This window comes from Pteropus alecto, unplaced genomic scaffold, assembly GCF_000325575.1.
Source record: "Pteropus alecto unplaced genomic scaffold, ASM32557v1 scaffold155, whole genome shotgun sequence".
NCBI classification, from domain to species: domain Eukaryota; kingdom Metazoa; phylum Chordata; class Mammalia; order Chiroptera; family Pteropodidae; genus Pteropus; species Pteropus alecto.
The window spans coordinates 11,470,587-11,483,886 of record NW_006438113.1 but is presented as its reverse complement, the minus strand read 5'-3'; the positions used below and the strand labels follow the sequence as shown (position 1 = coordinate 11,483,886).

General features: G+C 36.4%; 2 protein-coding genes across 3 annotated transcripts in view; one reads left to right on the top strand and one right to left on the bottom strand.

Annotated features, from left to right (window-relative positions):
• The window catches only part of OIT3 (oncoprotein induced transcript 3), a 22,902-nt gene extending 16,605 nt beyond the window's left edge, over window positions 1-6,297 (top strand). Inside the window, exons 8-9 of the mRNA XM_006915529.1 lie at window positions 4,068-4,167; window positions 5,621-6,297. Of these exons, the coding sequence (XP_006915591.1) occupies window positions 4,068-4,167; window positions 5,621-5,794 (274 nt within the window). The 3' untranslated portion in view covers window positions 5,795-6,297. The remainder of the gene's footprint in view (window positions 1-4,067; window positions 4,168-5,620) is intronic.
• Window positions 6,298-7,661: 1,364 nt separating this feature from the next.
• PLA2G12B (phospholipase A2 group XIIB) overlaps window positions 7,662-13,300 on the bottom strand; it is an 18,255-nt gene continuing 12,616 nt past the window's right edge. The window contains exons 3-4 of one of the 2 annotated variants that reach the window (XM_006915527.2): window positions 10,621-10,786; window positions 7,662-8,194 (exon numbers count right to left, since the gene is read on the bottom strand). In XM_006915527.2, coding sequence (XP_006915589.1) covers window positions 8,073-8,194; window positions 10,621-10,786 — 288 coding nt within the window. In that variant the 3' untranslated portion in view covers window positions 7,662-8,072. The remainder of the gene's footprint in view (window positions 8,195-10,620; window positions 10,787-13,300) is intronic. The other variant, XM_006915528.1, reaches the window with a different exon arrangement.

The window sequence follows — 13,300 nt, the reverse complement described above, 5'->3', positions numbered from 1 at the left end:
GAAATGCATATCAGTTAGACCCAGGGGTGAGGTCAGGACTAGAGATAAAAGACAGAGAATCACCCGTTTGTAGTCAAAACTACAAGATTGATTAACCTGCTCAGAGAGGGTAGAGCATGATGCCAGATGGGCGCTCAGGAGGCCAAGGGGATGAGAAAGTGGAAGCAAATGCAGACTCCTTTTTTAAGAAGTTCGATAGTGAAGGAGAGAGAAGAAATACTTGGTAGATTTTAGGAGCAGAAGGATCAAGCAAATTTGTTTTTGTTTGCTTGTTTTATACAAAGGAGATTTCCATGTTTCTAAGTCTCCTTGGATTGAGAAGCTTGTGTGTCTCAAGGTGTCATTGGAAGCCCAGCAGTCGTCACACTCATTGCTTATATTCCCAGGACAGTCACACTCAAACCCCAAACTCATGGCAGTTATCTCATCAGTTTCTTCCTTGTTCTCAATGTCAGGTGGTACATATCTCACATAGGGTCAGGATCTGCAGCTTAAGAGAAGAGAAATGGCCTAGTAAGAGTGCCACAAGGCTGCCTCTGGTTCATGCCCTTCGCTAATTGGCCTGATAGACCCTTTTTTTGAAATTTCTACTTTGCTTTTACTTCTCCAGGTCTCTCATCACAGGCAAGCTTCACCTGCTGCACAGTGGTTTTCAATCCATAATGCACATTAGAATTGACTGGGAAGCTTTTTTTAAAAATAGCAATACCCCATTTTCTTTATCCCACTCTTACTGACTTAATTCCAGCCCTCATTATCTTTTACTTGGGCTGCTAGAACAGCTTCCTAATACTGCTCCTAAATCTCAACTTGCAAAACGCAGCTCCACAGAGTAGCTGGGTATCTGGTCAAAGAAAAAATTATGTATATATTGTCACATCCCTGCTGAAAACTTTTTAATGAGTCTTGATTTCCTTTGGTTTGTGAATTTAACTGTTTACCAGCAGGAGTACTTCTAGCCTTAGATTCTGATAGTCTCCTTAGCATGTTTTCAGAATATGAAAAATGTGTCATTGCGAGCTGCTTTGGGTGGCCAGTAATAGGTCTCACAGGGATCTATAGCCCTTTGGATTTCTTGACATCTTAAAGTAATCTCCAGAAACTTTTTAAATGAAAAGTGTTAAGTATCATTTTTTATTTCTTATTTTCAATCACATACTTAATGCTAAGTAGATTATGGAATGGATTTATCTTTTAGGAGAGAGTGGGTTTTGTTTCCTTTTAAATTTTTTACAGCTTTATTGAAATACTATTGGCATACGATAAATATACATATTTAAAATGTACAGTTTTGTAAGTTCTGATATCTACACTTGTGAAGCCATCATCACTATAATCAAAATAGTGAACATTTCCTTCACACCAAGAGTTTTCTCTGCCCCTCGTATTTATTTTTGCAAAAATAAATGTATAATCGTAACTCAGTTACTGAGAAAACACGTAACCTTGAATCTCAATAAAGCTTGTGATGTTTATTTATATATCTGTTATTCAGACTCTCCATTAAGGACTATATACTTTATTTTAGACAGTTCTAAGAAGCTATGCTATTTAATTTTCCATCACATACAAAACGGGGGTGGAGAAGGGGGAAGCTGTGGAAGAAATTAAAATGCTTAAAAAGCAGAGGTAAGAACAATAAAAAACACCGCTGTGTAGGCCTATTTAGTAAACAGGCAAATAGTCCCATCTCCAGTACAATAATGGGTAGTACAATAATGAGGCATATGAGATAATCCCTCAAGATAAAACCCAGCTCTCAGCTTGGCTCACTGTGCCTCACCCGCTGACCTCTACTTTCTCGAATTTCTGTTCATGCCAAAGGGCACTAGAGGCAATTCCCAAACTCTATTGTTCCTTACACCCTCCTGACTCTACACCTCTTCTTCCCCTTTTTCCCTAATTCTTACTGGTCCTTCAAGATTCAGCAGGTTTATTTTCTCTGTGAAGCCTTCCCTGATTTCTTCCAGCCTGAACTAGAAACCGTCCTACCTTTCCCATCCTCCTCAATGCCTAGCCTATGGTAAGGGTCATTGAATAGTTGCCTAATGAATTATTGAATGATTATTTATCATAATAGTCTAGAGCCCTAAAGTAAACATAATGTCGTTTACTTATATTTATAAATGGTTTGATGATTCTTTGTCCTTGGCTTAAATTTAAATCAGGCCGGATTCCTCCTGATATTTAGCACATCTGATTCACCTCCCTCTAGTTTTAGTTGGCGTATGCTCTGAGAATGCAAATAATTTAATATGAGCCTAAGCAAAGTAGAATTAGAAAGTTAGTCTCCAAAAAAAGAAATTTATTGAATTCCTAAACCGAATATTGGACAACTTTTAGATAACCAAATTCTTTGGATTATCATATATCATCATTCTTTTCTTTTAGCACATGAACTTGAAGCTGACAGAACTAGCATTATCTAATCACAACAAACACCAAACCAAGAGCCAGAATTTGCCCTGGGTTCTATTCTGTAATGTGGTACTCAGGAACAACTCTTTCTGCTTCATTTTCTCTTATAAACAACTATAGTAGTATTTCAATTTATTTTTTAAATTTAATAGTATATTTTATATATTTAACCCATTTTCTCCAAAATATTATTTCAACAGCTAATCAATAAAAAAATTATTGAGATATTTTACATTCTCTTTTTTGCTAACTAAGTCTTTGAAATCCAGTGTGTTATATACACTGTGAGCACATCTCAGTTATTTTATTTTATTTATCTTTTATTCCCAATTCCCACCCCCTAGCATTTTTAGATAAAGATAAGTTGAAAATGCCGAAACAGATGAAAGTGCCATTTTAATGTTGTGTAACTATTATTATTATTATAAATATTAGACTATAAACTCCTTGATTTCGTAGACCATATCATTCATCTTTATATCCTCTGCAGCACCCAGCAGAGTGTGGTGCACAGATTAGAAGTGCAATAGGATTTATTATAGAACATAATCAGAAGATAGAAATTAATTTTACCTCAGGAAAATGACAATGAATACATAAATACAAGAAACAAAGAAAGCATATTATATGTTTAGATCCTCTTCAGTTCAGAGAATACCAGTAGTAATACAAGTGAAGATGCCTTATTTTTAAATAATTTTATTGGATTTTTCAACTGTACTGAAACAATTAGCAATGAACTAGAAAGTGGCCTGTAAGCTCATGGAGCCCAGTTTCACAGACTTTTGTAGCTGATCCCTACTTTTTTCCTGGCCCGTTAGACAGGAACTATTAGGTATCCATAGAAAGGAAAATATTCTTAGGGGGAAAAGTTCATTTAGAATTCAGAATAGAAAAGATAATACAAGTGTGATCCTTGGCCTTTGATCTTTAGGGAGGAAAGTTTCATCAATACTACTAACCTTTGGCCTGAACTGGAGAATTCATAACATTTCTTTTTCTCCAGCTAACCCTGAGATGAGCCTCAGAGTTAACTTTAAGCAGTAGACCTGAGAATAAAACCCAAAAACCTATCAAACTATAATTTAGCATTAAATTTGGGAAAAGAGGAATTAAAACAATTTGGAGGTGCATGACTTCCTCCAATAGTATCTAAGAAATTGGGATCTTTATGCAGCTCTTTGATGCACAAATTGGGGTTTGCTCAACCTTGAATCCCCTTCATGGGTGAGACTTTAGGTGTTCATAATATTTATGAAACCTAGTTTTAAAAAAGCCTTCAATATGTTACAATATGTTACAAATGAAAATACAGCCTTACAAACATACCTTTATTTCAAAAGATATCTTTGAAATAAATGTTGTTGCTATTGCTAATACTTCAATATATTGACTTAACAGGAGGTCCTTGTGCCCAGTTTGTGGGCACAGTGAGTGATAGATGGGCAGAGAGTGTTAATGAGAAGGCCTGTGTCTGAAAATGCCTTCACAGGAAGGGAATTTCATTTTTTCTTCATCCTTAAAAAACTTGAGTGCAGCCCAGCCTCCTCCACCCAGTTTGCCTCTCCTTGGACCAAACGTATTGGCCTAGATTGTTTTTCCACCTCTGTTTAAACAATCAAGACTTATGTGCCGTCCTGTCCTTTCAGCTGTGTTTCAGATGACTCAGTAAAGCAGTACACATCGCGGGATCACCTAGCAAAGCACTTCCAGGTCCCTGTCTTCAAGTTTGTAGGCAAAGACCATAAAGTAAGCTGAACACCTTTACCTCGTAACCCCCCTGACCTGAGCCTTCCTTTTTAGTGTCCTAATTTGTTGACATTCTACAAGCCCACGGTTAAGATCTGTATTACCTCTATGAAAAATATTGTAAAACTAGCCATCTAGAAGCTTAACACCTTCGTGAATGTCATAATTATCTGCCCCCTCCCAATAAAATAACTCTGCTTGTTCAAAAAAAATACTATATGATCACAATTTTAAATCCTGTGGGCAAGTATAGTTGAAAAAGCCTGCATGGTAGTCACATGGCAAAGAACATGGACAGAAATTTCACGGAAAGGACAAATAGTAAAATGTTCGGTGAAAATAGTACTTAAAATGCCAATTAAAACAATTATAAGACTATTTTATATGTTTTAAATTTACAAAAATTATAAATCAGAACGCTTGCAAAATTATAAGTATACAGTGGCAATATAAATTGGTACACTTTCTGGAATGTTGCCTAATACTATATAATAATCATAAAATCATATTCTTTTGTCTAAAAATTCTAATTCAGACAGTTTTTCAAAAACAAACAAGCAAAAAAAGAAAAACAAGATTCATTGGATGTGTTTATAGAGCATTATTATTAGGGGAGTGAAAAAAAAGCCCCCAAACAGACAGGGCTGCAATATAGTAATTAGTGTGGTATTAAGTAATTATTAAAATGGTATAGAAATATAGAAATATAGAAAAAGGAGATAGGAAAAAACTTTTGTCATAGCAATTTACATGCATATTGAATATACTACATTAAAAATACATACATGAACAGAGGTTATAAGAGGCTATATAGAGTATGTTAAGGTGGAAGTTTTTTGTTTATCGTTTCAATAGAGTTGTTGAAACATTTCAACAGAAGGAAGTTTAAGAGACCAACAGTCTTTTCCACACTGCATTTAAGTGTATTGATGTCCTTTCCAGCTCAGCTTCATCACTGTTCCAGAACCACTGCCAACCATGGCGGCTAATCCTGGTCTCCCTCCTCAACTAGGCAGCATACTTTGGGAAGTTACTTATAGGAGGAAACTTGGAGAAAGAACTTGTTTTATACAGAAACACCTGAGAGTCAATATTATTCCCAGATCTCGATGTGAGGGATGAAGATGTTAACATTATTAGATGTGGCCTTCACAAAGGTCTCTCATGGCTCTGCACAAACACAGGAGTTATGGATATGGGTTTTAAATCACCCATGGGACTCAGTGTGTTTGCCACATTACTAGACATGTGACTTGGGCATGTATCTTAACCTTTCTCTGCTTCCACATCTGTAAAATGAAGATGTTAACACCTACCTCAAAGGGTTGTTTTTTAGATGAAATGAGATAATACATATGAAACATTTAGTATAGTGTGTCTGTCTTCTAGAAAATGCCCCACGAGTGATGGCTGTTATCACTGTTTTTGTTAATTATAATTATGGTCTTTTCAGGAAGTGTTTCTGCACTGCCGAGTCCTTGTCTGTGGAATGCTGGAGGAGCGTTCCCGCTGTGCACAGGGCTGCCACCAGCGAATGCGTCGGGAGGCACTAGAAGGAGAGGACGCGGCTGGTCTGCAGAGCCAGATGCTGACCGGGGGCCCCATCAGCATTGATTGGGAGGACTAGGACATCCAACACCCGAGTCTTGGCTTTGGGCTGCCTGTCTATTTGCAGCTTCTTCCCACTCCCTCTGAGAACATCAGTCAACACCCTAGAACATTGCTCTTCTTTAAATCTCATGCTGTGGGTTTAGACAAACTCCCAGAACTGACTCACTGTAATTCTGGCCCACTGGGTCAAGAGAGGTCAGCTCACTGCTTACTGACTTGACTCAGCTGGGGCTTCATCCTCCAAAGGTTGAAAGCTATGCTGTCCATGAAGAAAGCGGCTCATCCATTTCCCCTATTTCTTTCCTACAATAAAATACCTAGTGTAGAATGCAGTAGAACCACTAAAATGAGAAATTGGATATAATATTTCAAATTAGGAACTTAAAAAAATTAAATAGTTGCTTGAAACTATGATTTAAATACCCAATGACTCCTTAAATATGTAAATAATAATTATATCATGAAATTTTAATTCAAATACAGAATAGTTATAGGGGATTTGGAAGTTTATCAATATAAATGTGCACTTAAAAGTACTACTTGATTTTTCCCTCGCACAATATTTTTGATGTTTTTATATTGTCTTAAGTGAAATATTTTCAATTAATAAATGTTAATAAATTTATAAACATGGGTTTAAATGGCTCAATGACTGAACTGTAGACAAAATTAAAATTTGGTATCATATGCCATTATTTGGCATTCTATGCCCTCAAACTGATAAGACAAGAGAAAAGGGTATAAAAATATACCATACTGTTTTGTATTTAATAAATTTTATTGAAATAAATATCATAAACCACAGAGATAAATTTTACATGTAGTTAAATCCAGTTTTTTAATATGCCAATTAATTTTATGGCTTTGCATAAGATCAAAAAACAGTTTTCTTTTTCTTTTAGAAATGGCTACAATCAACAATTCTTAATGGAACCAGTAAAATTAACAAAAGGAAGGGAAGGGAGAAAATGATCTAGATCAGGGGTTGGCCAGCTTCTTCTGTAAAGGGCCAAATGGTAAACATTTTAGGCTTTCTGGCCCAATACAGTCTTTGTCACAAGTATTGAACTCTGTTGTTGTAGCACAGGAGCAGCCATAAACATCTGTGTGCATGGCTGTGTTCCAATAAAACTTTACAAAAACAGACGTTGGATCTGATTTGGCCCAAGGGCCTTCATTTGCCAGTCCCTGAACTTAGTGGCCCTCACAGGGCATCAGAACCACTTGAGGAGAGTTTATAAAATGCCAATACCTCAGATATTTCTGGTTTGGTTCCAGAACACCACAATAAAGTGAGTATCACAATAAAGCGAGCTGTAATCGTTTTGCTGGTGAAAGATCTTGCCCTCAATTTGTAAAATATGCAATGTCTGTGAAGTGTAACAAAGCTAAGCACAATGAAAGGAGGTATTCCCATACGTAGATACCTCACACAGAGATTCTTTGTTTTGTATTACTCCTCAGGTGATTCTAATCCACTGTCAGAGTTGGTAACCACTATTTAGGGAATGACCATTTGTCTCTCACTCCCTTCAGATTTCAGGGACTTTTCCTAGCTATCTTCAGTGGCAGTTTTTACCAAGTACTTCTCATATCTTAACATGACACAAAGACTACCTAGTAGTTGGGAATATCAACAGGAATAGTTCACAGAAGGAAAAAATAGAACCTTAGAGACCGAACTCCGTCTGACCTCCACCTCCATTGGCTTTAATGAGGTAAGCCTCTGACCACTTGTTCTTTTTGGCACCAGTGGGAATAACTGTTATTATTGCTGGAACTTACCAGGTTGGGTTCTGATCTCTTCTAAATGACAATGGAAGCATAATGGCGATAATGGAATTCATTCATCTCATTTCAAATTTTCTAAAAAGTACACTTTATTAAATGTGAGATGCTTACTGGTGACTGAAACATGGACCAGAGGAAAGTCATTGTCTCCCAAATGGTTGGACTCTCCAAAATTTCACTTATTAATATAATTATCAAGTCCAGGAATCTCAGTATTTTAGTCTTAATTTTCATCTTTAAGCTAAGAACTGAATTTCCAGGCAAGTTGTATTGGTTGGGGAGGCCAGTGTTAAAGTGAGGAGTAGGCTTCAAATCACTCCATATCTTTTTTCCAATTCTCCTCAAAGGATGGGACTCACTTTTCAGCTGTAGAATATTTCTCTTCTCCTGCTTTGTGGTACCCAAACTTTTGGAAAAAAGGATGAGATACATCTGTCACACTACCATCTCCAAGACCGACAGCTGTGATGTCACTCAAAACCACAAAAGGAATCACCTCTTCCTCATAATTCTTCTTTCTCCTCTTCCACACAGATGCAGGCTGCCCGTTGACTATTCATAAAGGGTCGGCAGCCCAAGGTCCATACAGTATTGAAGACAGTATCAGCCAGAGAATCACAAGCTACTTGAAAAAGATATAGAGAAATATAAAGGTTAATGTATAGGATTACCCCAAGTAGTATGAGTAATTTTAAAGAGGCAACATATTTCCATGATTGACACGATACCCAGAGGAAAGTTGAGGCAGTAATCAAAATACAGAATTAAAAAGAAGACGTACATTTAAAAGAATCTTTTTCAGAGAAGCTTCTATCCAATCTAATAGAGCTCTACTAGAATACACTTTGGAGTGTCTTCCTTTTATGGGCCTTCAGGTCAAGACCATGGTTAGGAATCAGAATCTCCCATGCCACTGTGTTCGCTCCATGAGAAATTAACCATTTTTGTAGACTACTCCCACAGATAACACTACTTTATTTCCTATAGCTTTCCCTGTTCAAGTGTGGAATGAACAACCATTCATTCATTGAAAAAACATGGGTGCCCATTGGATATGTTGGTCAGCCCCTCTGTTAGACATCAGTGATACAGATATCAAAGAGATCCCAACTCAAGGATCTCACAGTCTAGACAAAGGGACAGACAGGATAGAAAGGTAAACAGATGGTTACACTACACCATAATAGAAGCAACCCCAAAGTGGTATGGGAGCCCATAGTAAGGATCTCTATCCCTTTGGGGTAAGGGCTATTATGGAAGGCATCTCAGAACACCTTCTATTGGAATTCTGATAGGGATTGCATTGACTCTGTAGGTTACTTTGGGTAATTTTAACCATAGTAATTCTTCCAATCCATGAGCATGGACTATCTTTCTATTTATTTTTGTCTTTTTCAATTTCTTTCATCGATGTCTTATAGTTTTCAGTGTATAGGTCCTTTATCTCCTTGGTTAAATTTATTCCTAGGTATTTTATTTTTTGATGAATTTGTAAATGGGATTTTTAAAATAAAATTTTTCTTTCTGATAGTTCATTATTAGAGTATAGAAACACAACAGATTTTTGTATATTGATTTTGTATCCTGCAACTTCAATGATTTTTTATTAGTTCTAATTGGTGGAGTCTTTAGGGTTTTCTAAATGTAATATGTCATCTGCAGATAGTGACGGCTTTATGTCTTCCATTCCTATTTGGATGACTTTTATTTCTTTTTCTTACCTAACTGACTTCCAATACTTTGTTGAATAAAAGCGATGAGAGTGGGCATCCTTGCCTTGTACTGAATTTAGAAGAAAACTTTCAGCTATTCATCATTGATAAAGCTGTTTCAACAATAACAACAAAAGAAATCATTAGAGTGTTCTAAGCAAAGGGAAATGAAGAGGCAAAAAGATACAGGCAACCAACCCAAGTAATTTGGAATGGCAGGAGTCAGAAGAGAAATCAGAAATCATCAAGTTGATGCTGGAGAGGCAGGCTAGGGATGAACCAGAGGGATATGTATGTCATTCTAAGGAGTTTAGATTTAATCCGAAGGAAGAGAAAGATGACCAATCTGTGTGGTATAAAAATATATCTCGTCCCTTTGGAGAGAATAAATTGAATAAGACCCAGAGATTGGGTTAATTGCAGTAACCAGGCAAGTTATCAAAGAGATATATAGGAGAAAGATATATAGGAGAATAGAACATTGCTTGGAGGAAGTAACTTGACCTGACCCCAGATTAGCAACAGGTAGTTTTTCACCCTTTGTAGGTACAGATAGAGTGATACTCCCCTTTACAGGGCTTAATTAGTTATTCATATTTTCAAGCTTTCACGGATTCACTTTAGGACTATAAACTAGGGCTTGATCTGTAACCAAAATCCTAGATTCTTTCTACTGACCTACTCGGTGGCATGGGGTCAGCTCTTTATAAGCCTGACTTTCAAACATCACCATCTAAAAATATATAATGCTAACACCTGGGTGGAATGTTCTGGATTCAGAAACTGAAGGATTAAAACTTTTCCTAAAATGATTTAGGAAAAAGAAATTACAGAATCAGTGCTAGAAATTGGAGAGCTGAGCAGTTGTTTAAAAGTAATTATTGTCAAGTATATGTAGACCTTTACACAAAAAAGATAGGTTTTTACAAATTCTTTCCCTGACTGAGAACAAAATAAGAAAAAAGGGCATAAGCCAAACCAAGTGGTCTTATACAGAATAATTCCTTATATGGAAAATTATTTAACAGTGTAATAGATAACTAAAGCCAACTGGGCAACTCTTTCTCCAGTCTTAAAGGATTAATTTTTATACCTCTGGGAAGGCTTTGGTGTAGCTCCGTCCATCAGGAGTGGTGCCAGCAGCTCCTGGGCAGGACAGCAAGAACTTTAGCAATGGAGTGTCCAGCATCTTCCTTTTGCCCTTCTTGCATTGTTTAGTGTTCTATAAAGTGCAGTGAGTTTTGATGGCCTCTTTGAGTAAAGGAGCTCTGGCTACATTTGTTTGTGAAAACAGGAACAAAACTCCTTGCTCACAAGTAGATGCCTTTAAGATACCTACCTTCCACATTGGAGACGAAGCCCAGACTCCGCTTAAGGTCAGAGCAGATAGAGTGGAGGCACCATCGGAATTTTGCATCACAGCGATACTTGTTGGCACCACAAGTGTCATAGCAGACATCCAGCTGGTTGCAGCACTTGGTCATTGCTGGAATGCCCAAGTCCATCTGGGGAAAAGAGAAGAAGGAAATGCCACGTTTAGACCAAAGACCTTAGGCAACCTTGCCCACATTGTTATTAAAGAGCCAGTTCTCAAATTCCTGCCACATATTCAGATCAAGTGAGAAACATCAATGACTCAAGAGAATATATCAGATTGATAGTCATAGGATACTAAGTTTCAATCATGATTTAGTTATTAGTTTAATAAACCTGAGTATCCCATTTTCCCTCTTTTTCTTTTAGATTTTAGTATTTTTCAAATTTACAGGTCAATACAATGATGAAAATAGAAATCAGAAGGTTAGTCAAGAGAGCAGAGCTTCAAGACTTCCAAATTCAGCTAAAACTTATGTGAGATTTTGTTTGAGCAAAGAATTTCAAGGTTCCAAAGTATAAAAAATTAAGCTTCAGTTCATCATCAAGAGGTCACCAGCATTTATCAGAAACCCATCACACACAGCACTGCTTTAAGGGTATGTATACATGTCTATATGAGTTGTGTGTAAGACACAGAGTTCCTGACCATGGGACTATGGTCAAACAGTAATATCTAACACACACACACACACACGCACATACACACACACACACACACACAAAGTTTCCTATAAACAGTTCTAAATGTTGTGGTATAAACTGAGTAAATAAGTTTATAGAATGCCATTATGTAAAGTTATCAAACAGGAATTTTTTAAGAGGATTTGAAAGAATTTGGAGAGAGGATTAATAGAGATAAGGGTAGACTTAGAATATAGCAGGTAAAGAAAAGAAATAATGAGCAAACCATATGTGAGCAAGTCAATCTGTTTAGTCTTTCAAGGGTCTTAGCAGGGAAATACACACATATAAGAAGTTTTCATTAGGGAGAAGAGTAAGTTGATGGATACCCTTGACTTCCAAAGAAACTAGATTTAATAAACACTCTTGAGCAAGGAAGGGACTTGATACAAAGAGTGATTAAAGAAGAGTAATTGTTCTGTGGTGTATAAAAAGATGAGAACAGGGTGGGTCTAGACACAGGTAGAGCATCTTAGAATCTTTTGCAATTTTTCTGATAGTATAAACTTGGACTTTGGTGGCATCTATGAAAATCTGGTTTCAAGAGATGGGTGGAGATTGATTAATCAGCTACGATAGATCCTTTCCCCTTGGGTCTCAAGTGTTCTCTTATTTGAATTTTTATTTCAAGGCCACTTAAATCATAATATGGAGTTCAGCAGTTTAAAATGCCCTTTTAAGCAACAAACAAACATTATTACATTAAGTGATAATCTAACTCATTATTAGACTAGGCAAAGTCCTGGATTTTGCAATTCTGGGTAAATTCCCATCACCCGATATCTAAAGTAAACTACTTTTCTTGTACTTCATCTCTAAAACTAAAAATATGTCACAACAGAGGTAACTGAGAATTAGCTGAGTGTAGTGACTATCAATTCAACTAAATTGAATACTTGAACTAGTTCTTAATAACATTTATATCAGTAAACAAAATGACATTACTTCCAAAATAGAGTACATAACACTTTCATAGCTACTAAATTGATATCAAGTAAAATATATTAGCCCAAAATAAGTGGTTTCTCTAATACAAATATATATTTGAAAAGATTGTCTTTCTTCTGTGTCCATACATGTATCGATTATGTGGACAAGGCTGGGCGTACAGCTGCACAGGAGTACAAAGCACACAAGCGGGCACCTTCCCATAAGACATCATAGACTTATATATTTGTTAAGAAAAATGTCTAGTCAGTAGCAGTCAAGTTTCCTTTTCTAGCAAAATCAGTATGTTAGGATAAATTTCTGACAAATGGAAGAAAAGGGGACCTTTTTCCAATTTGCACAAAAATGCCACCTGGGTGAGCAGGATTTTAGTTGAAGAAATAAACTATGCTGCTTAGAAAATTATTACTAAGTAAAATCTTTTGAATCATCAGAAAAGTGAAGAGTTTAGACTTATTAAGATACAATTCAAAATCACAGTTTAGATATGAAATCCCTCCACCTACATTTTACATAAAACCTCCTTTCTAAAGAAGTCTTAAAAGAAATTAATTAATTTTTTAAGTATCTTAACATTATGTTGTTATTTTTGTAATTTAAATCATTTATTTAAAATAGTTTCAAGTATACAGTATATTGGATAGACATCTATATACATAAAACGACGATTCCCCCAATTACTCCCTCCCTCCCCTGGCCCTCCACCTAGCCGTCATATTAATGCTAACTGCATTCCCTCTGCTGTGCTCCCCATCCTTGTGCCCAACTATCAACTACTAATTTGTACTTCTTTAACCTTTCACCCCATTATCCCAGCCCCTCAACTCCCTCCCCTCTGTCCATCACCAAATAGTCCACTATATTTATGAGTCTGTTTTTGATTAGTTTGTTCTTTTTGTTCCTTATATTTCGCATATAAGTGAAATCATAGGGTATTTATCTTTCTCTGTCTGACTTATTTCACTCAGCATAATAACTCTAAATCCATTCCATGTCATTGCACATGGTAGGAT